The 22,076-nt window shown below is 41.5% G+C and overlaps 1 protein-coding gene across 9 annotated transcripts in view; it reads left to right on the top strand.

The window, feature by feature from the left end:
• Window positions 1–22,076, top strand: part of baiap2b (BAR/IMD domain containing adaptor protein 2b) — a 71,680-nt gene that overhangs the window by 46,335 nt on the left and 3,269 nt on the right. For 3 of the 9 annotated variants that reach the window (XM_085467028.1, XM_085467032.1, XM_085467031.1), the window contains 7 exons: window positions 7,820–7,972; window positions 10,975–11,211; window positions 12,032–12,236; window positions 13,300–13,501; window positions 13,830–13,904; window positions 15,096–15,264; window positions 16,582–16,619. In XM_085467028.1, the coding sequence (XP_085323154.1) occupies window positions 7,820–7,972; window positions 10,975–11,211; window positions 12,032–12,236; window positions 13,300–13,501; window positions 13,830–13,904; window positions 15,096–15,264; window positions 16,582–16,619 (1,079 nt within the window). Of the gene's footprint in view, window positions 1–7,819; window positions 7,973–10,974; window positions 11,212–12,031; window positions 12,237–13,299; window positions 13,502–13,829; window positions 13,905–15,095; window positions 15,265–16,581; window positions 16,620–17,786; window positions 20,418–21,642; window positions 21,687–22,076 lie in introns of those variants that run through there. The other 6 variants (XM_085467036.1, XM_085467035.1, XM_085467034.1 and 3 more) reach the window with 6 other exon arrangements.

The following is a 22,076-nucleotide window of genomic DNA, read 5'->3' as shown; positions in this document are numbered from 1 at the left end:
CTTATTGTTATACTGCAAAGAAAACAGGGATCAGAGGCTAAAAAGCTAATTGTGCAGCACATATAAAGGCTGAAGAAGTCGCCCTGTGCTGCTCTGTGGGAGCAGCAGGGGAGGTAATTATTGTGTAATTGTTAGTGTTGCCGCAGTGGATGGCTGCTGGAGCATGAAGGGGGCGGCCAAGTCGGTCGTTCCAAAAATCGATACGGGGGGCTGGGTGGGGGGGTTCAGCTGCAGCATGAGGAACACCAGCACAGGGTCTGTCATTCCCTCTGGGCCTTAATGTATTATTGGGTGTGAAAGCTCCGAGCAAGAGCAGCCACGTCTTCACCTTTTGAGTATGCTAGCATGTACTGTGGACCTCCTGACTAGCCTTAGCACAGTCAGAGGGCAACAGCATGTTTAAAAAGCCAGATTCTTGTTGTGCATCATAAGGGCTCTCGTGGGAATCAGGTCTTGGCAGGAACAAGTGACACCAGGCAAAGGTGAAACACAGATCTGCCTTTTTGTAGCATGGCATACAGCAAGGATCTGGGTGTTTTCTGGCAGCAGCAAGCTTGAAAGTTTGCTTACTTCCTTCCATGAAATGAGGCCATCACTACAGCATCCTCCACTGTCTAACTTTTAATTAAATGATGGCACAGCTCACTGGTGCCTTCTAGAGCAGCGAGGAAGAGAAAACACAGATTAAAGTAACTGCCGCTCGTTCCTCCAGCTCAAGACTGATGTTAATATTAAAGCGGGCAGTTCTCAGGGGCAGCAAAACTTCTCTTTAAGCACAGCACACAGTCTGATGTGTTTGTTATTTGGACTCTAGGTTTAGGTTATGCTCATTAGAACAGTTTTATTCATCCTCCAGTTTAACATTATCATGTTTCAATGGAAAGAATATCAACATCAGTACTTCACATTATGATTAATGCTGCAAGAGTTACAAGGTCAGTACATTTGCAGAATCCCAGGATGATAAGAAGAGAAATAAAATGTTTTTTAAAAAAGCTGAATAGAATAAAAAAGAAACCATTTTCTTCTCCTTTGATATTCATGAACTCTAAACTCAGGAAAACACTGAATATAAAACAACATAACTGAATAATCTTCAGTAATTTAGCAATAGTTGTATCGTCATCCTGTCAAATATGAGCGTTAGTGAGTTGTTTTTATTTTAGATTATTGTAAATAAATATACTCTGTGCTTTTTATGCTAGTTTTTACAAAACAAGACTGACATGGCCTTTTACTACTTTTAGAGACAGTACTAGTAATAAAAGTATTTGATGAATTTGCATTATAATTAGCCGTAATCGAGTCGCACTGGCACTTGAATGAAGTCTCGTCGGTGGTCTGAATCTTCCCACACTGATTGATTGCAGAGACTTCAGCTCGTCCATTTTATGTGCAGCTTACAGAAACTGTGAGATGACCACGCTTAGGACACAGATCGTTCGTGTGTTTCATAAAGGGACAGAACATATCTGCAGACACTTGTTTAATGCATATTTCTGCATATTGAGCAACGATGTCACAGATATTCACATTAATCAGCAGTAACACCAATCAAAACTACAATCTCATCATGAGAGGAATGCGAGGCTGATGAGAGGTAAGTGAGAACTGTGCATAGTTAAAACCTTTTTCTTTGTTTCTGTGTGTGTTTATTTTTTTATGGGCGTCTTGTTGAAGATAAGAGGAAGTCAGCTCGTAGCCAGCTTGGCTGTGATTAATGATCTCCCTCTGCCGCTTGTGTGCTCTTGTTCTTCACGTGTAAACACACTTAGCTGGCTCCATCAGACACATTTCTGCGTTACATAACCAGGCTCAGTTGATAAGTCGCTTTAATGGAAATGTTACGAATGGAAAGAGATGCGGTTGTTTCTACATTTATGTGCCGACGCTTTTTTGTTGTGATCATTTCAGATGCAAAGAATAGAATCGCACCCTTTGCTCACATTACAATACTGATTTCTGATCAGCTGTAAAACAGACACCAAATATAGCATGAAATACAAATAGGTTATATACTGTAAATGTAATTATAGTTTAATAACTCTGAACCCTGCTTGTTAGATATCATACGCTACTTTCTGATATCCGAGTTCAAAACTATCCTGCTAATATCCAAAATTACAGCATAAACGGTATATAAACGATGGGCATAGCAACCACGATGTCACCCTTTCTGTTTTCAGCTATAAATTTACACCTGCTGACTTCGAGGGAATTATATTTGGATGATTTCTAACTTAAAAAAAATAAAAAACATTGCTTGTGGCTAGGTCCATCTTTTATGTACCGTCTATAGGATCAACTCCCTTTTGGGGATTTTATTATTGTTATTATTATTATGTTGTTGTTGTTGTTAGAAGTCTGCCACATGTATCTGATAACCAGGTTTTATTTGAAACACATATGCTGTAGGCCTTCTACTCATGAAGATGGGACCTTACTATTTGGGTTTCTTATGACTAGGATCAGCGCTGAGACATCAAAATCAATTTCATTTTCTTTTTATGGCTGGCAGGCTCCTCTGGAGGGAGTTAACACAATAGTCTGTTATTACTTTCGCCCTTTTGGCAGTTTGCGTTTACTTTCCTCTCAGTGAGACACAGAAAGCTTTAGCTGTAAGAGCTGGATGTGGAGGTAGTCTTTAACCTCTCCATGTAATGAATGAATTTACCTACAGCCGTACACTGCTTAACATCCCTCTGCGCAGCTCGGTGTCATTTTGAAGAAAACGCTGCAAACGGTACCGATAAGCTTTTTGAATGGCCGTTTCCACCACAGACAGACATGTTTCATACTCAGCAGAGTTTTTGCACCAGTGATTTAGACCATCTTTAATGTGAAAACTCGGTGATTACTTGGACACCATCTCCCTCTGTGCACAGGCCTTAAATGCTGATCGGGCTCACTGTCAGCAGAAACCAGAAGCAGTGTTTGGCCAGATTTATATTTGTGTAAAGGCGGAGCTTTTGGGTGAAGAGTGGCTGATTGGCAGTAACATGAAAAGCAAGTAGGAATCTAATTAGGGCTCCATATCTGAGGGTGATCAGGCTTAATGTAGTGAAGCTGCATGAATAATGGAGAAGGAGCTGTGGTGAAGAAATGCACTTGGATGTGCAGTATATCAATTATCCAGGGATGCTTTTATAAACATTTGCATCCTATATTCCATATACGTTCCTTTCTCATGCATATGCAATGGCAGCATAAGGATTATTTAAGATATAACAGAATTCATGATCTGAGAGATTACATTGACATACTCCTCGTTTATTCAAGTTTTTGGTCTTTTCGAGGAGGTTAAAGTTTTATTTTGATTCTTCTACTGTAGCTACACTTGATTTTTCTACTTGTCATTGTTTCGGCCTACTTAAATGTAATTATTATTACATTATGCAATATTATTATGATGATGATAAACCAAAAAGCTGCTGTTGCCAAATATTTCCCCCCTTCCTTATACAGTCTCTTTAGATAGATCAACCATGTGTAAGTACAGTATGGCTTTTTAAACTAGGTTTTAATACCAGACCCGTTATAACGCAGTACGTCTGCAATAAATCCTAAATAGAATAAAGAAAATGAGTTATGCCCCAAAACACATTCAGGGACTACAGTTTAGTCTAAGCTTGCAGCCCTTTATGTCTACATGCTGTGAGTAAAGGATCTTAGAGGAGGAAGGCTTTAGGCTTCAGATAGAGGAGACCGGTTTGGCAGCTTCTGCTAATTAAATGTCTCCTTTTACGTTTTTCGGTTTCCTTTTGAGTTCACATGGCATTCTAGGAAGATGACATAATCACGAGGAATTCAGTAAATAAACAAGTGACCTCCTCGGTAAACCGCAGATTTATTTCCTGTAACTCTTAAAGAGTAAAATTCTCAGGAAATCAGGCAGAGAGCTGACGGAGGGGGAAACCGCTCCGTCAGTCACTTCCCGGTGATTGACTGCACCCTTCTGGCCGCTCTAACCTCGCGACGGTCGGAATGCGATACCTGCAAGCGGCTCCACCTCCGCTGTTTTTATGACTCATGAATGGCCTTCATCTTCCTCTGCTGCTGCCACTTTTTTGTCACCATTTATTATTCCAGTGTGGGTGATTGGTGCATGTTCAGCCTTTGTTCGCCTACATAAACAACTTTGTTTAGTTCTAAGAGATTGCTCTTTTCTGCTAAATAACCAGATTCAGCCACATGAATGTCTTTATTGTGTAGCACTGAGTTTTACCACCTGCCTATGAGGAGTGCACAGAGCACATTATTCACCCCATCACAGAAACTGGGTGGTGAAAAAGGCTCATAATTAATGGGTATATGTTTCACTTTTGGAAAAAAGGATGATTTTAGCATGAGCAGTCATGCTTTCTGTCTTTGGTTAAACTATAGATACTTGTAGACAGTATCTTACATAGTATCCAGTTTTTAACAAAAGAGTTGCTTTGTTTTTGTCAACTTTTAAGCCACAGTGGATCATCTCTCTTCATTTCATCCTGTCACACAAACCCTCGACATGTCTCCCTTCATTACATCCATGAGTCTTCTCTGAGGTCTTCCTCTTTTCCATCTTTAACACGTTTTGTCCAGTATATCCACCCTCCCTCCTCTGCAAATGCCCAGACCATCTCAGCCATCCCGCTCTAACTTTGTCTCCAAAGTAACGGATGCTCTTTTACTAATATTTTGTTTTCATTTTAACCGGAAATTGGTGATAATTAACATAAAACTTAGACGTAGAAGAACAAACAAAAAGTTGGCTGAACTTTGATTAAAATGCAAAAGAAAACCGAGCTTGTGTCTCTTCGTGTGGTAGGATTTAAACCCCCAACCAGAATTTAAATAGTTCAGATGTCCAAAATCTTTGTAATATCAACTGTCAAATATGTCACAGGAATAGATTATATGCATATTTTTCATGACTGCACTCAACCTAGTCTCCGGCACAAATGGGGCTCTGTGCTTCCAACTGTAATCACTTTGTAGTGAAGAGTGAAAGGATGAGATTAATTGCTGGTTGTCTGCAGCTGTTGCCACATCTTACCTGTCAGTCGGGGTCTATTAGACTCATTAAACACCAACACCAGCACAGACAGCCGATCGCTGTGAATGTGTCTTCTTCCTGAAGACCAGTGACCGTCTGTATGAAGACACAGGTTCAGTAAGGAGTGGAGATGACATAGATCAAATAATCATACCATACTCTTATTTATTCCTACTTTTATTACAGTCATAATCTCGACAGAGTTTTAAAGCACTCGCAGTGATAAAGTGTGTAAATGACCCCCAGTGAAGGATTATCGTAAAGCTAACGAGCATATGTAGTTAAGGTTCGGCACAGTATTACACTGTAATAAACACTGCGTGGCTATGAGAGTGTTATTGGTTAAAAAGCAGGAAAAATAAATATTTCTAGAGTTAGTCGGTTCCATAGAGAACTACAAGCCTAAACAATTAAATGCATGATGAACCACTCTCTGCAAAAGCCCTCACTTAACTCCTAAATGTAACATCAGCAGATAGAAAATCCACCACTGCTTATTTCACAATAATGTCTTCACGGCCAATTTTCTCAATAAGGACGAGCGGAAGTGAAAGCCTTCCTGTTTTAATGTTGATCTCTGTGCATTAGTGTTATTTTGGTGCCTGCACATTTATTTCCACAGATGATTTTTAATTAAATCTCTCAGCCGGCAGAGCGCTATGGCTACATTTTAATTGGAGCACTTACTATTTAAAGGATGAGCTAAAGCTTTACATGAACACAAGCTTACTGTGACGATATTGTTCAGTTTTGCTTTTAAAATTTAGATTTTCTTTAATAATTCAGCAAATTCTTATTTCTATTCAATTATATACAGAAAAAGTCTGAAGAAGCTTTTTTAAAGAGTCAGAAAAGAGTCAGCTTTCCCCTTTGTCACGAGGTTGTTGCCACAGAGAGTAGCTCCACGTGTGTTTTACACCAGACGCTCTTCCTGACACAACCCCAAAAGGGATTTTTGGCACAGATAAAACAAAAATGAATATCATGTCAATAAAATACATCTACAGTGTGTAAAATCAGTTTAACTGGAGTGAACCAGTTTAAAGAGCTGTGAAAACACAAACTATGGACAAAAGTGGTCGAGGGTCAGGTAATGACGTGAATTAATAGTACCTAAACGGGGCTCAGGTTGCTGTGAGAAGGTTACGCGAGCTTATAGCAGCACAACTAAGGGATGGTTTAGGGTGACCTGATCCAGCCCTAATTATAAGATTTATCCAGAAGGAACGTTTTGAGGCTAATCTGGAGAAGAGGGTGTTTGTTTGGTGATCCCAAACCGGTTCCATAGGAGACGGGTCTGAGCTGAAGGCTCCGCCTCCCATTCTACTGTTAGAAACTCGAAGAACCCCAAACCAGCCCGCAGTCTGAGAGCAAAGTGCTCTGTTGGGATAATATAGCACTATGAGGTCTTTAAGATATACTGAGGCCTTGCATGTGAGCAGAAGGCTTTTAAATTAAATTCTGAATTTAATAGAAAGCCAATAAAGAGAAGCTAATATGGGAGAAATATGCGCTCTGGTACTCTCGCTACAGCGTTCCAGATCAACTGAAGGCTTTTCGGGGAGCTTTTAGGGCAACCTGATAACAAAGAATTCAAGCAGTCCAGTAAATTTCAGCTTTGCATAAAATACTTCAGATGATTTCTTTTTATACATTCAGTTTCCCATGTTGTCGGTAAGTGTGATGTTGATGGTGAGGCAGGAATATTTTCTAAAGAACACATGATTATGCTTCATTAAAGGACTAATTAGTACATCTGGTGCTGCTTAGTGTGTGATGGTGGTTATAGCGCAGTGTTAGGTCATTTAAGTGCTGCTTTCTCTTTTTTAAAAGCTCCAGTCTGCCATCCACAGCACTGGTGCTAGTTCAAACAGCCAGTTGCACATGACAGTGCGTAGGCTTCTAAGTTTCCCTGCAAACCACCGAGCCGCGGTCATTAACGCCTCATCCAGGAGCTCCTTGCTGTCTGGCACTCAGAGAATGTTGTTTCACATTATGTGACACCGTGGGAATCTGAATGTTTTCACTTACGTAAGCGAGCCTGCGTTCATTCTAATTTTGCCTTTGTGTGCCTCAAGGTGATTGTGGGTGTGGACGAGTGGCTCCACTTGTTTGGTGGAGAGGAGCCATTCTGCACCCTTACGCAGTACAAGCACTAAATGGACTCAGTGGGCTGAGCCGGTGAAGGAGGTTGAATGCGTTTAAAAGCTCGATATAGCTCGGAAAGAGCGGATTTCAACTAATCTGCGGGAAATTTAGAGCACCAGTCACTGTGATCACATAATAGATATGTGATCAGACAGCCTGAGGGGCCTGACTTCTTTCTGTCTAATTCACGGTTTTCAGGTCTGATGTGCTGTGACATTTTCGATTTAATTTTCAAGGCGGCACACGAAAGCCCAATTTGTCTGCTTTTTATATGTCACGATTGTGATGTATGATACCTGAGCCATCGAAATTCTGTCCATTATCTGAAGTCATTTAAAGCTTTGATTGTTAAACGGTTGATTCACCCACTTCACATAACAGTTTTCGGGGGTTTTGAGAATAATCAAGACACCGCATCCCTGAACTTCTGTAAAAATACATTTCTGGAAAGAGATTTTGTTCTTAAAAACTTACTCCAGAGTGTATCAGTTTATTAATCACCGGAGTAGATGTTGCGCATTTCCAGTCCAGTTTATGGCGTCCTACTTTTTCCTTGAAACTTGTATTATCGGTCGAGTGTCTGGATTAAGATTGTCCTCCATGTTTTTGTTTCATGTGCTTTCTTTTTGCTCCTAGTATGTGGAGGCCATCAGTAATAAGCAGAGTGAGCTGGATAACTACATCGCTGAGGGCTACAAGAACGCTCTGTCTGAGGAGAGGAGGAGGTACTGCTTCCTGGTGGACCGTCAGTGTGCTGTGGCCAAAAACAGCAGCGTCTACCACAACAAGGTGAGAAGATATTTGATATGTTTGAATTGCTGTTGCTCCTACAACACCATCATTTATGTTGTTCCAAAACCTGAAAAAACAAGAACTTTTATAGGTTTTAAAAGTTTTAGTTTTTTTTAGTTATCTTTGTTTTTACAGTCACAAGGCTGTGACATCACAACAACACGATTGGTCTTCTCACTGACTGTTGGTCGTGGTAGGACCACATTCATAGCTCACTGGTAACTGAGGCATTTCCCAATAAGGGTAGCAGGCTAAAATGCTGTTTTAGGACTTCCAGTTGTGTAACAGGTTTGTGTTATTGTAGGGTCTTTAACTTCCAATGTAAATCGCCTTGAGGCAACTGTTGATGTGATTTGGCGCTACTGTATATAAATAAAAATAAATAAAATTGAGCTTTGGGGCTTTATCAGCTTTATATTTGTATTCCTGGAAACAAATGATGATGCGCAGATCAAAATAATCATTACTTATCTCATAGTGAGTCTTTATGCAGCCCCTCAGTTTATCTTCATCATCTTAAAAAAGATGTTTACCTTTAAGTTGTTACAACTTTAGGACCACCCAGCTTCAACCTTATTGTTTGGCTTCAGAGCCTCGGCGAAAGTATGAATGTATGTTCCCACTTGTTTGGTGGGGAGGAGCCATTCTGCACCCTTACGCAGTACAAGCACTAAAGCACTAAAATCCAATATTTCACTCCAAATGAATGATCATGTTTTCTGCCACTTTTACCGCACATACCGTACAAGCTGTGATAGGAGACGTGTGCCGCTTTATCGTCTTCCTTTACCAATCGCGGCGACCTTCTGCATTTTTCATGTATTAATTCCATGAAAAACCCTAAAGACGCCTCAGATGCATCAGCCAATCACGACTCCTCTATCGCACTCCCTCACAAATGGTAAAATGTGAAAATGTCAGTTTCCTGTTTTGTCTGTTTTGTACAAATGTAAAATGTCAATTATTTTAAAAAAAAAAAAGTAGCAAAGGGAAGTGCGAGAGGATGTAGAAGAGGAGGATGGGAGGGAGTGTGGAGGTCGGTGGGAGGGAGAGTGACCTACTTCTGCAAGAACACTTGGTTCAGACTCACTGTGTGTGGGTGTGAAGTGTCTGAATGGGTGATTGATAGACAGAGGGAGGAAGCACAGAACACAAACTGCTGCTGTGATGATAAAACAGCCTTAAAAAAAATTGTCTTAGAGGAGTTCACATTAATACTTATTTTTGAAAAAACGGTTCCCACTTTCAGCTTTATCAGTGGATGTGAGGCTCTGAAAGACTCTGATAGTTGAATTAAACTCATGTGGTGATGATAATAATCATTTGTAGTCACCCTATTTATGCATAAATACATTTAGATTTATGTAAATGTATTTTTGGGTGGTTGTGAAGCTCAGGACCAGGTAGTTGCTTCAGACTCAGGGAAGCAGCTGAGGTATCACTATGTCGCCGTTTCTTTGGTTGTAAGAGTATTAGAAATGAAATGTAATCCTAAGTTATTGCTGCTTCGCTCCACTGAACTGTTGAAACCCTGCAGGTCCGGTACTTCTTAGTTACCCTCAGGAGTACATGTACTGTGAGATGACTGCTGAAGCTCTCTGTTACTTTGGGAAATCTCGTGTTTTATTAGTTACTGTAGGCGAGCGGCTCTCTCGTGCTGTTGTCAATCAGCCGAAAAGAAAGAATGAAAGAAAACAGAGCCGCCTTCTCCTTGTCGATTTCTGTCATCACTGCTAAAGCTCTGCCCACCTACGCTCCACCTTAACTATGTGAAAAGCTTAGATTGTTATGACTCATCTTTTTCGCCAACATCCACATGAACCGAGAGAGAGTTTGATGAAAACACAAAGTTTTGCGTGGGTCATACTTCATTCATCGCAATTTCACTGATGCAGGTACAAAAAGGAAGCGCTAACAGTGTTTCCTTCTGACCTGCTTTGTTCAGTGATAATTTAAGTCCCCTGAAACAACAAAAGCTGCATTAACTGTGGATAATCTACGTATGTTGTGTACTCACAGCCTTATAGCCACAGGTGGCGTGAGCTGACACGGCCGTCTCTGAGCCCGACGACCAAACTCTCCGTAGAGAACAAGTTTGAATCGCCACTTACATGATGTCACTTTATCAGTGCGAATTAGTTCTTGCTGCACTTTTTTTCCCTTTGTGTATGTGTGAGTTTGTTTGATCATCCAACCCACACGCAGACACCTGACACTGTGGCCCACATGCACTCAGCGGGGCCAGACAACCTTGGAACCACGCTGTGTTTATCCTCCACACCAGCCTGGCATGGTTAAAAGCTGTTTGCAGAGCAGATTCTGCTCGCCGTCTTTCTTTATTCATGAAAACTCAGAAGTTCATCATTTATTCACTGATGACAAATGCAAATGAGAAGTATCTTTATGTAACTGAACTACTGTATAATGTATGGCTTCTCATCCCTGGTGGCCTGCGCTGACTGCGTGTTCTTTCTCCTTTTTCCTTTTCCTTGCATCACCTTTTTGTCTGCTCGGATTATGTAAAAAAAAAAAAGTGTTGTTATATTGATGCCTACAGGGGAAAAACACTTACAGAAGCGGCTTTATTTCAGAAGGTAAACAAACTAGAGAAATATATGTACACCCACAGCAAACAGGGGCAAGCGCTGCTCCCAAAAAAACAGAAAAATTAACAACTCACGCTGTGGAGCTCCAGCTTTACCTGTTTATTGCGCCACAAAAAAGTGATATTCACAGCACATCTGTGAGCTTTTTTCCTCTTTTTGTCAGCCAGGTTTTTTCTTACAAATAAGAAATATTTTATTTCTTTCTGGAATATTACATAACTGCTTAAGTGGCATACGGCGCATGTGCAGAAGAAGTTGTAAAGTGAGTAGTGACTTTGGCGGATCCGCTGCGCTCTGCTAGTACCCTCTCATTTCCTTTCAGCTACAGATTCAAATGATTTAAAACTTACACATTATTTTGACTACCAAGTATTTCTCATCTCTTTCTTTCAGGGGAAGGACCTTTTAACTCAGAAGATCCCACTGTGGCAGCAGGCTTGTGCTGAGCCCAACAAACTGCCAGACCGTGCCATGTTTCTGGCCCAGCAGATGAGTGGTGCAACGGGCACCATGCCTCCTGGTGCTCATCACCCCGGCCTTCCCATCTCTGAGCCTATTCCTGGTGCTAAACCCCTGCCAGTGCCTCCAGAGCTGGCAGCCCTCAGGGCCAGCGGTGGCATGGGACAGCAGGTGAGTTCTTCTTCTGGCCTGATTTAGTTTGCCAAACACTGGTACACCCGTGTGCTTTGTTTCTTCACGCTCACTTACGTGTTAGAAATAAACATCTGTTACTATTGTGTTCCAGTGAGCTCGCTGTGGGCTTGTTGTGATAGAGATTCAAGCTTAGACTACAATGTACAATAGACTGTATGTAAAAGATGGGTGTAGCCACCATGATGTCACTCACTGGTTAGTGAATTTCCATGAAGTCTTCTGCTGTTTTCACTGTTTCTAGCCATTGGAAAACAGCACAGTTCAAAGAGTCGCCCCCTGCAGGCAGTTAGAAAAAATGCACCCAGAAGCTATGTCAGTCTTTTTTTAAAGCGTTTTCGGTTATGGACACTTTCTAACTCTTGAGGTTTGAGAATGAGCGGGGAATCCCTCAACACATCCTCACAAAATCTGGGTCAAGGGAAATGAAATCATTTGGTCCTTATATCCTCAGGCTCTTTGGCACCCTGCCCCCTTCCTTCTCCTCCTGCAGGCTCAAAAATGAACACAGACTTTCAAGATTCAAAGACTTCATCATTTTAATTACGGTGGTGCAGATTAGTAGAGTTTTATAACGGCAGACTAAATATACTTTGAAATTCTTTTTGCCGTCTCCCAGCTACTCCTTAAGCTTATCTTCAAATCAGCGTGAACTCAAATAGTGTTTTCACTAATCACAATTTCATGACCCAGATCTGCTCTCCTCCTTCATTATCACTAATGAGCTTCAAGATGTTGCGTAACAGCCTTTTGTGACGTAACGAGAAAAAATGTTTGCATTTTAATTGCCTGCATGCAGAGGCTGATGGGAGGTGTGGAAGGAGGGATGCCTGTGATGAATGGTACGGCCGGCGTTCATGGAGGAGAAGACTACCAGCAGTGGATGGAGGGCAAAATCGCCCAGGGCAAAGCCTCACCGCAGACTCAGCGGCACGGAGGCGAGGTGTACTCCAACACCCTACCTGTGCGCAAGGCCGCCCCAGCCAAGAGCAAGACCACACTGAGTAAGGACACACACTGTGGGCTACATTTATTCTGTCGTGGTGTTTAATCTAACATGTCCTGGCAATAATCACACTAACGCTGCACTTTTCTGCTGAGCAAGGATGCTGATGAAAGGACTCGTTAACTGACTTCATAATCCTAAATGTATTTTAAAATTAAGAAAGGCTCAAAAGACTATATGTAATATAAAAGTGGCAGACACTTTCTCCAGTCCTGCATGGCTGTTTTAGTTTTAGAGAACATTTGCAGTTTGGTTCAGTCTTATCAGCCTTATTTCAGCCCCAGCTCTAGCAGCTCGTTTCACAAAGAAAGCTCCACAGTGTCTCTCTGCACAGCAATAAACAGCAAAGTGACGACGAGACTTAGCTTCAAGAAGAAAGGAACCTCTAGCAGTCACATATAAAGCAGTCAGATATAGGTGAAAACACAAAAGAGCAAAGTCTGAGGAAAAAACAACATAATTACAGCAGTAATATTCAAGAGGATAGAAAACGGCACTCCAAATAAATGGTTCTCTTTGTTTCCGGCAGCTGGATATATGAAAAGACCATCGTTTGCTTGGCAGAATATTGTGAGCCAGTGTTATTTCAGGGCGGTGAGTTTGCCAGCTTGTTGTGGAGTTGTTCTGCTGTTTAGTGGCAAAATGAAAATATCTCGAAAAGCAAATTTAACTTGGCATTCAGCGTGCTTTTAATCACAGTGAATGTACTGGAAGGTATATTTCCAGAAAAGAATTACTGCATCTCAGATATAGAAAAAGCTAATGAGATGACCCGGCTGCCACACACATGCTCGGTGCCGTTTTAATAAGAAAGAGGCCAAAGCAAGTGGGAATAGAAGGAGATGTGATAATAAAACCAAAGTAAGACGGTACATTTCTGAGTAAAAATAGATTCAGAGGAGAATATTTCACAAAAATGTGAATAATATAAAAATCTACATTGAATAAAATCCCTGTAGACATTCTGTATGTTTCAAGCATCGTTAAGGGCTTTGTAGCAAAAACTGAAGTTTATGGCAGTGTGATAACAACTGTCTTCCTCCTCCTCCTCATCTCCACAGCAGAGACCCGCACGCTGCCCCGGTCCAGCTCCATGGCAGCAGGTCTGGAGAAAAACGGAAGAACTCGTGTCCAGGCCGTCTTCTCCCATGCTGCCGGTGACAACAGCACGCTGCTTAGCTTCGCTGAGGGCGACGTGATTACCCTGCTGGTACCCGAGGCCCGTGATGGCTGGCACTATGGAGAGAATGAGAAGACAAGGATGTGAGTGCAAAATGAAATGCAGCAAAAAAAGCGACAAATGCAGTTCTGTCAGGATCACTGTAGTCAAAGCTGAGTCGTTATTTCCACCTGCAGTGATTTATATTCGGCCCACTTGGAGAGAGGAGTGACAGAATAGAGGAATCTGCGACAAACAGACATAATGTTAAATAAGTCAGAAATGGCATGATCAGCATGAAGTGGAGGAGCTGGGGCGAAGAAGGGTTGCAAAGTGGGTTGCAGCGGCAACTGCAGACTGTAGGTGAACAGGTCAGCCAATGCTGTGCATTTGATTTTTGTGTTGTTTATATTTGATGTCCTCCTTCTGCAGGCGTGGCTGGTTTCCCTTCTCCTACACACGGGTGATCACTGAAGGAGACTCTATGCGGCAACTTCGAGTACACAAGTGGGTGTTTGCACTTTGCAGACTTCATTGTTTTGAATGCATAATCAAACTGAATGTTATTAAGTTAAATATTAATATTATTCACAGAAACTTAATGATTTTGTTGGTTAACCTGCCAGATCTCCTTTACCAGTAGAGTTGGGGTTTTTACATAAATATTAATGTGAGATGTTACTCCTTACTCGGGCAGCGGGGTGGAGCTGCGTTGTATTACAGCAATGATGTAATTGTGCCCATGTACAGTGCTTGTGAGTCCATCAAATGCACTGAAGCATTTTTCAGAAGCATCCCAGAAACGGCTCTCTGTTCTGTGCGGCACAAAATGCACAGCGAGTGTATTTTGGCCAAAGTCATGTCAAACTGCACAGAACAGATGAAATGGGCAGGAAAAGCATTAGGAAGCTGATCAATTTTCAAAATAAAAGACCCTGGCTAAAATCTTCTGAAATGCTTTGGTTGGGATTTGATGCTGTGTGAAGGATGACACAAACCCCACCGAAGACGAAGCATCCCACACACAAAAAATGCACTTAGGAGCTGGTGAAAGCCTCTGTCTGCTGAACGTAGTCACACATCGATGAAGCAATGAGCGAGGAGGGGAGGGAGGTGGTCTCACACACACACACACAACCCCGTTCAGCTATCCTAGTGAGGACCTTCATTGACATAATGCTTTCCCTAGCCCCTTACCCTAAACCTAACCATAACCTAATTGTAACCCTGACACTAAAACCACATTTTGAGCCTCAAAAATGGCTTTAAATGCCTTTGTGAGGACCAGGTTGTGTGTCCTCACAAGCAGTTTTCAGTCCTCACAAAGATAGCTAGACAGGAACACACACACACACACAAACAAACATAACAAACTCTATATACAAATATCAGACTCTAGGCTATACTGCCTCAAAATAACACTGCGATATGACGTACTCATACTGGGAACAGTAATGCATGTTATTGTATTACATTGCATAAATATAATGTGATTGCACTGCCCCAGCACTCAAAATGATATTGTACCTTGCAGCAAAAGTAAACCAATCATGAAAGTACTTCCAAAATCAAAATCAGTCCCCTGATGACTCGCACATATCAAATGTTAGCGCCTGATTGGCCCAGGAGGAATTGCCCGATGGGGGATCACATGATTTACAGTTTCCTCCTTTTCTGTGTACTTCTTTGTGTTTCTAGTCTCCACCATGGCAAAAGCAGCAGCACGGGCAACCTTCTAGAGAGAGAAGACATGGCTCTCCCCGTCCCTGATTATGGCATCCACTCCCGTATGGCAGCACAGAGCGCTGCTGCGCTGCACGGCAGACAACAACGCCCCTACAGTGTGGCGGTGCCAGGCTTCTCACAGGTGGGGGGCCTGCAAAACAAGCACACAAACACATGCAAACTCTCATCCACCCACATGGGTTCACACATGACACACGAGCAGTCTCACGAAACCTGGCAAAGATCTCGTCTGTCTCAGAAAGTTTGGAGGTAGCTTCCCCCTACGTGCTGCCAGCCGGAGATGCTTCGCTTTGACTCGCTCTCTCTTAGCTTACATAAACGCACAAATCAGCTCTGCCTCGCTTCACATTCCTGGTCACAGAGGGTCGAGTGTAAGATGAGGCACAGCTCAGATTGCAGAGGTCTACCGCTGTCGCTGAAGGAAGTGCTTCTGACAGGCATCAGCTGATAACAGAGTCGGCGTTCAGCCAGGCTAAAGAGAAGGCAGCTGTGGTGATGGAGGCAGCTTAATTTTTCAGAAGGAAAAATCAAAAGTAGCCTTACGCAACGGTAAACTTCACTACTGGCCCACCTTCCCTCCTACGCCTCACCTGGAACATTACATGTGGGCGATGCCTAATTGCTCAGCAGTCATGTAACATCAAGCTTTGAAACATCTCTGCTGACATTTAAGGAAAAATGTGTTTTGTAATTTTGGTCAAGGATATGTATGCGTGGAAGTTATTCGGTCATTCACTTCTGATTTGATCTTTAATAAAGCACAAAATTTTGTTTGTTTAATATGAACATAAAAATGGAAAATATGTTAAATATATTTTACACTGTTTCACTTTTAAGTCATCAATTTCAACCAGTCAGTGAAAGAATAATGAGATGATAACCAGGAGAGGGGCTGATGTATATTGTAGTGTATTTTCCTACCATACAGCTTCTTTAACATCTCCAGTTTTCGTTTGATGATGCTGCATCTTCTTCTTTATGTTTCTTTGTCGCCACCTTCTGACTGCTTTTGTCATTGCAACAGTTCATGACGTTTCAGAACCAGGCTCAACTAAACTCAATTTTTTATTTTGGTTAACAAAAATTATTTTTGTTAAGAGCACATTTTGTAAAATGTGCCTTTAAGAGAGAATGCAGTAAAATTTAAAAAGTAAATTAAAAAAAATAAATTTATTAATAATAAATATTATTAATTAATATTTATTTGCTCAATAAATAACAATTTATTTTTACAGATCTTTTACATTTGTGTCTTCTTGTTTTTAATAAACAGTTGAAATTGTTAAGCACTGTCTTTACCTTATTATCTTATTAGCTTATATTATCTCATCATACTGGTATGAATGACAGTTAATGTGGTTTTCATGCTTTATTTCAGAGTTCATATTTAAAGTGCACAAACTAAACGTTTCTTTCTTCTTTGATTATGTCTTTGCAGCAGGGAGTCGAAGAGTATGAGCCCCGCTTCCCCACAAGGTAAGAACCACTCAGCTTGATTCAGTCAGTGTGTTTTTTGTGTGTGCCAGGAATCAGCTTCAACTCAGTTCCAGTTCAGTCATTTCAAATGCACTCGGCAGTGTTTGTGGGTGGGAAGCCAAAGTGGAATTCTGTCCCGTTGGCTCGAGGGCTGGAATCTGAGGCATCAGTGAGAGTTAGTTTACCAAACAGCTGAAGATGGAGAGATGAGGGATTGGGACAGATCCTGGTGCATGCCAAGTTCAGACCCACAAACAGACAACCAGCAGGACACACCACACTCTTTGTGTTGTTTTTCTTAGTTCTCCTCTGTTTGCAGCAGCGTGATAGGAATCCATAGGTGATAAGATGGTGCAGTTCTGACCGCATAATGGTTTTAAAGAAGGCTGGCTTTATCTTTAAGTCATCCATTAGTAACAATTGTTTCTCTCTGTAAAACTAGATTACATTAATCATCTCTTAGTGCTGTTTTGTCAAAGCCACCGTGTGGCTCGTCCATGCCCAGTGAGTCCTCTGGTGTTTAGAAGTGCTGCTGTTTTAACACAAATCATACTTTAGACACCTAAACCAAGTAGTTTTTAATGGCTAATCCCAAGCCAGCAGTTTTTGGTGCGTAAACCTGACGAGTCAAAGTGAAAGTAAAAAAGTGGGGACTGTTATGCAGTCTCGATCTGGGCCCAAACTAGGATCCTTAACTGATAGACCTGCTTGTGGGCTCCAAAAAGCCAGTATTCCTGAGTCCAGAGGACATTGTGCATGAAATGGGGAGTCACAGGAGGCACCTGACAAAGTGGCAGTTAATTAGACCTCAGGAAGAGAAATAGTTGATTAATTTAAGTGTAAGTCGTTTTAAGTTTCCTTTTGTTCATTAAGTTAAGAAAGAAAATCATGCTTTGACTCCACGGCACCTTCCCGTCACGCCACCGCCCCCCACGCTCCATGCAGCTCCTTCTGTCTGCTAACTGCACTCACTCAATCCCTGCTCGTTAAAACCACATCCACATTTTGCTTTAAAATGAGGCTCAGATCCAGTTAAACTTGTAGGTTATGCTTGTCATGTCAGAGGGTAGACGAGGTTTCTGCGTCTGCGTGTGTCCTGGTTTTGTGTTTGCTGTTGTTTCTCCTGAGCCAGCCCACCTGGAAGCCTCTCCCTCTCTGTGTCCACAGTTCCACAGAGGGCAAATTGATTTCGACAGTGTGAGGACAGACAGACAAACAGGCACAGACTCAGCCACACGATAGGACATGCACCTCGCTGCCCATCTGTCATCCTTAACCCACCCTCTTTCCCGCCTCCCTACCTCCTTCTCACGAGAATAAACTCACCCCAAGCCGGTCAGTTCGAGGAAGACGCTTGGGTGTCTTTCTTTTTCTCCCTCTGATCTCCCTCCCTTCGTCCTTCAGTCCTGCCCTGTGCTGTCTAACTGGCCAGTAGCCACACTGGGCCGCTGGTGGAGCTTTGGTGCAGAGCCAAGCCAAAACCAGAACAAAGTGGACTCTGTGCCATCCGCATATTCAAAATCAGTGTGATGGACATTTTCTGTGAGGAAAATGTAACCTTTGCTTGTCTTTCATGCATGTACATTTCTTTTATATATTGCTGGGAGTTATATTTTCCCAACGAAGGAACCTGATTTTCACTAATGTCAGTGCTCTCAGTTAGAAAGACAGTGTAAAGAATGATATGTAAATCAGGGTGTAATCCTAAAGTGGTTGATCCCAAAGAGGATTTTTATATTATGTAAAAATGACATTGCAATCAATGCTTTTACTGGATCTTTCAGTATTTAACAATAATTCTACCTTTTCATGCTGTGAGGTTTTGTATTCCTCTGACATAAGAGGCCATGTATCGCGAGTAGTGAACAGCTCATGTAAATGTTTTCACACATGAAACGTGGGGGAAAAAAAATGTGACGGGAATGTTTACTGTACATAAATGTGCCATACAGAAGTGCTTGTCATGCAGTATCTATGATCAGTTTATAAAAAAATGCACCTTATGGAAGTAATAGTCTATATTTCTGACTGTGTGTAAACAAACTTACTGTAACGTTCTCAGTGTGAGCCTCTGCGCTCGGATGGACACACAAACACACCACTCTCGGGGTCCTTTGACTGTCTGTTGTGGTGCCTGAATATTGTGCCAAGGCTGAATGGGGTCAACTAACTTACGCGAGGCTCTGAGCCGAGTTTAGTGCTGAAACTGTTTGTTCGTTAGTCAGTTAACTGATGTGTTGTGCCGATTAAGTGTTTGAAATAACTTATCAGGCTTAAATGCCAAATATTTGTTGGCTTCGGGTTCTCAAATACAGACATTTGCTGCTTTTCTCTGTTTTTATATGACTGCAAATTAAATATATTAGAAGGATATCACTTTGACATCACCAGTTAAAAAAGAAAGGATCGATTAATTGCTCATAAAAATGATTAGAGTTGGAGGCAAACTCTGGTTCATGCATGAAAGAAAAGACAACTGGTATTGCGGCGCTGCTCGGTACACGTGAAACCATTAAAAAAGTTTTTTTTTATCATAAATAAAAAATAGGCATAAAGTTCATTTAAAAGATTCAAAATCCGTTTCTACTTTCAAAAATATTCACATGTGGTGCTTCTGCTGTCGGTTAACTTCTGTGATTAATGTCGTTTTATGGGAACTTAAGACTTCACATGAACCATCAGCGGTATTGTGATTAATAGAAAAAAAACTACACTGGCTACAGAGTGGTGATTATACTGTGCTGCATTCAGCCAAAGTACAGACTGAAGGCACAGCCGCCTGCAGCTTTGAAGGGGAGAGGAATTCATTTGTGGTTGAAGCCTCATTCAGCCTTCTTGTACTGCTGTCTCTGCGATTAAAAGCCTGATTCGTTTTTTTCTCCAAACCTCAGTGAGTAAAGAATGTCAAGAGAACTGTTTGTCTGATCCTTTGTGTGCTCAATAAAAATACCGGTGTGCTTGTCTGTATGTCGGCCCAGTTAGTGCCTGTCTGTGCTAACTGCTGTCCCTTTGTTGACATCTGGTGTCCACGAGCTAGCCCGCTGGGATGTAGTTTCGGCTTCTGACTGAGTGCTTTCTTCACCAAAGAGAGGAGGTTAAAAATGAAACTGTGCATCTCTCCCATTCCTCCTACACTGCAAAAAATGCTTTTACTAAATTGTTAATGAGGGAAATTGTTTGAAGAGTCTTGCAATATATTTTTTTGCAAGTATGTGATAAAGTAAGGCACATGCATTAAAAAAAAACTTTCAAGTGCTGCTTTTCTGATCTGCCACTTATAGACAGAAAAATATTTCCAGACTCTGCCTGAGACCTAACACAGACCTTTTTTGCACTGTAGAAATGTTCTCCTTGCTGCACATGTCTGTTGTCTCTGTGCTCTCTTCTTCTCCTCTCCGTTTGTCTGTCACCTAACACTCGTCTTCCCCCCTTAGCTTTGCCAACCCCCCCGTCTTTTTTCATCTCTGTTTTGATGAATTTAGAGACAAAAGTCGAGTGCAAACGACTGGAAGCTGCCAGTGTTTCTTCTTTCTCCACTAAAATAGTCCAAGGTATGGCTGACATCGCTGCAGAGATAGCACACCAATCACCTGTGGCTAATAACGCCAGCATTCACTGACGTGCTCTGATTGTGAGGGGTTTTGTTGTAAAAGAGTTACAAGGAAAACATCTAAATATTGTATAGAGAATTTATGTATGTGCATGCTTTGGGGGCACCAAAAAGTGTAACACTGATGACCTCAAATGTATGGTGAATTTCTACTCTTACAAAGTATTAAATAAATTTATTCAGCTGGATATTTTTATTGTTTCTGTTCGTTTTTTCCCTGAAGGCTTTGGTGTGACATGATGAAACTTTTACGAAACACCATTTGAAGAAGCTTTTAATTAGCCTTCAAGTGCCAAACTAGCTCGTAAAACCAACGAACTTTCATTGACAGGCAGCATTTCAACTCTCGATTCTGGCTTTAAGTTTGTGCTGACTAAACTTTAGTCACCACATCTTTTCTCACAGCTAACAAACTGGGGATCGCCTTCTTGCTTTAATACATTAACAAGCGGCTCTTCTTGCACATTTGACATCACCACTCTTATCTACATTTCTGGAACCGAGACCCATCATAACCTCCCACCGGGCTTGTTGCATGTACAGTGTGTGTGTGTTCTGTGCACAGTAGTACTTACACTGCATCCTGACCTGCTATACACACCCACTGGCCTGCTCCTCCTGCTGCTAGCAAAGGTACTTTTTTCAACTCAACTGTGTGTGTGTGAGTGAGTGTGTCTGTTTGTGTATTGCGATCAACACAACGTGTTCATTTTAAGTGTTTTTTTATTTTTGTAGTTGTTTTGCCTCACTGTGTGGTGGGTTCACATGCCTGTTTGCCTGTTTTTTAATTTAATCTTTATTTTCCCCCATGTGACACATGTGAATATGTATTGGTCATAATTTAAATGTAAACAGTCTCGGTGAATTTGTGGAGTTCTGATCTGTTTTTTGTCATGTTTCAATTTAATCTAAGTAAATGATGACAATAATTTTGGCTAATTTAGTAATATTAAACAAGATCTTTGCTGAGTTTGACTGGCAGCCTCTGCAGACGCTGTGTTTAATGTGGTGCTGATGTTGGTGAAAAAATCCTTCTTAACCTTTGGCTCAGTGAAGGTACAGCAGTGAGATCATGATGGAAAACTGTTCAGAGCAGTCATGTAAAAGTCTCACAGTGTTATCACTGAATATATCTGGCACTGTGTTACAGATAATAATGTGGAAAAAATCAAACAAAAGGAGCAACAGTACCTTCTAAATACAGGCTCCAGTCAGCTCAGTCTTGGTCTGTTTTCCCTTTTAATACCTTTAATGATACCTTGTGTTAACAGGAAACCAAATATATATGCCTTATAATGTGCAGCCATGTTAGGAGGAAGTGTGTAGTAATTCATTTCCCTGTCTCACGTTGGAAGATGTGAGTTGGTATTTGATCCTGACTGTTGACACATGGGGATTGTTTCTGCCTTTCAGTACAGGGCCTGATTACGCCCGCTTTTGAGTGACCAAAGCCCATCGTAAGTGAATAATCTTGGGTCTAAAGTGTCTTCGTGTATCCACTTGCTTTTGAATTTTTCATTATAACTGAAAGCTGCTTCATTTTTTTGTGTTTTCTTTGCGAGCTGTGGAGTGGCTTTTGGGTTATTTCCATCGCTGTTTGTTTGTTTTTAATGTGATGTGACTGCTGACCTCATCAGCTGATTGTGGGCTGTTACACTTTGCCTGAAAAACGTGTTGTTTGTTTCGGCATCATGCTTTTCGCCTCAGCTTTCTCTCTATTTGCATGACTCAGACCTTTTTATTTTCAGCAGCAATATGGCTGAAAAAAAAACTCAACCCATTGTTCCATCCTGTGCTCTTGTTGACCTCGTCTTCCGTTACCATTTTACATTTTAACAAATAAAAAC

This window comes from Copadichromis virginalis, linkage group LG8, assembly GCF_057382275.1.
Source record: "Copadichromis virginalis isolate Kocher_CV1m ecotype Utaka linkage group LG8, C_Virginalis_male_GT1.1, whole genome shotgun sequence".
NCBI classification, from domain to species: Eukaryota; Metazoa; Chordata; class Actinopteri; order Cichliformes; family Cichlidae; genus Copadichromis; species Copadichromis virginalis.
Note: the sequence above shows the minus strand (reverse complement) of the source record. Positions and strands in the feature narration are given on the sequence as shown.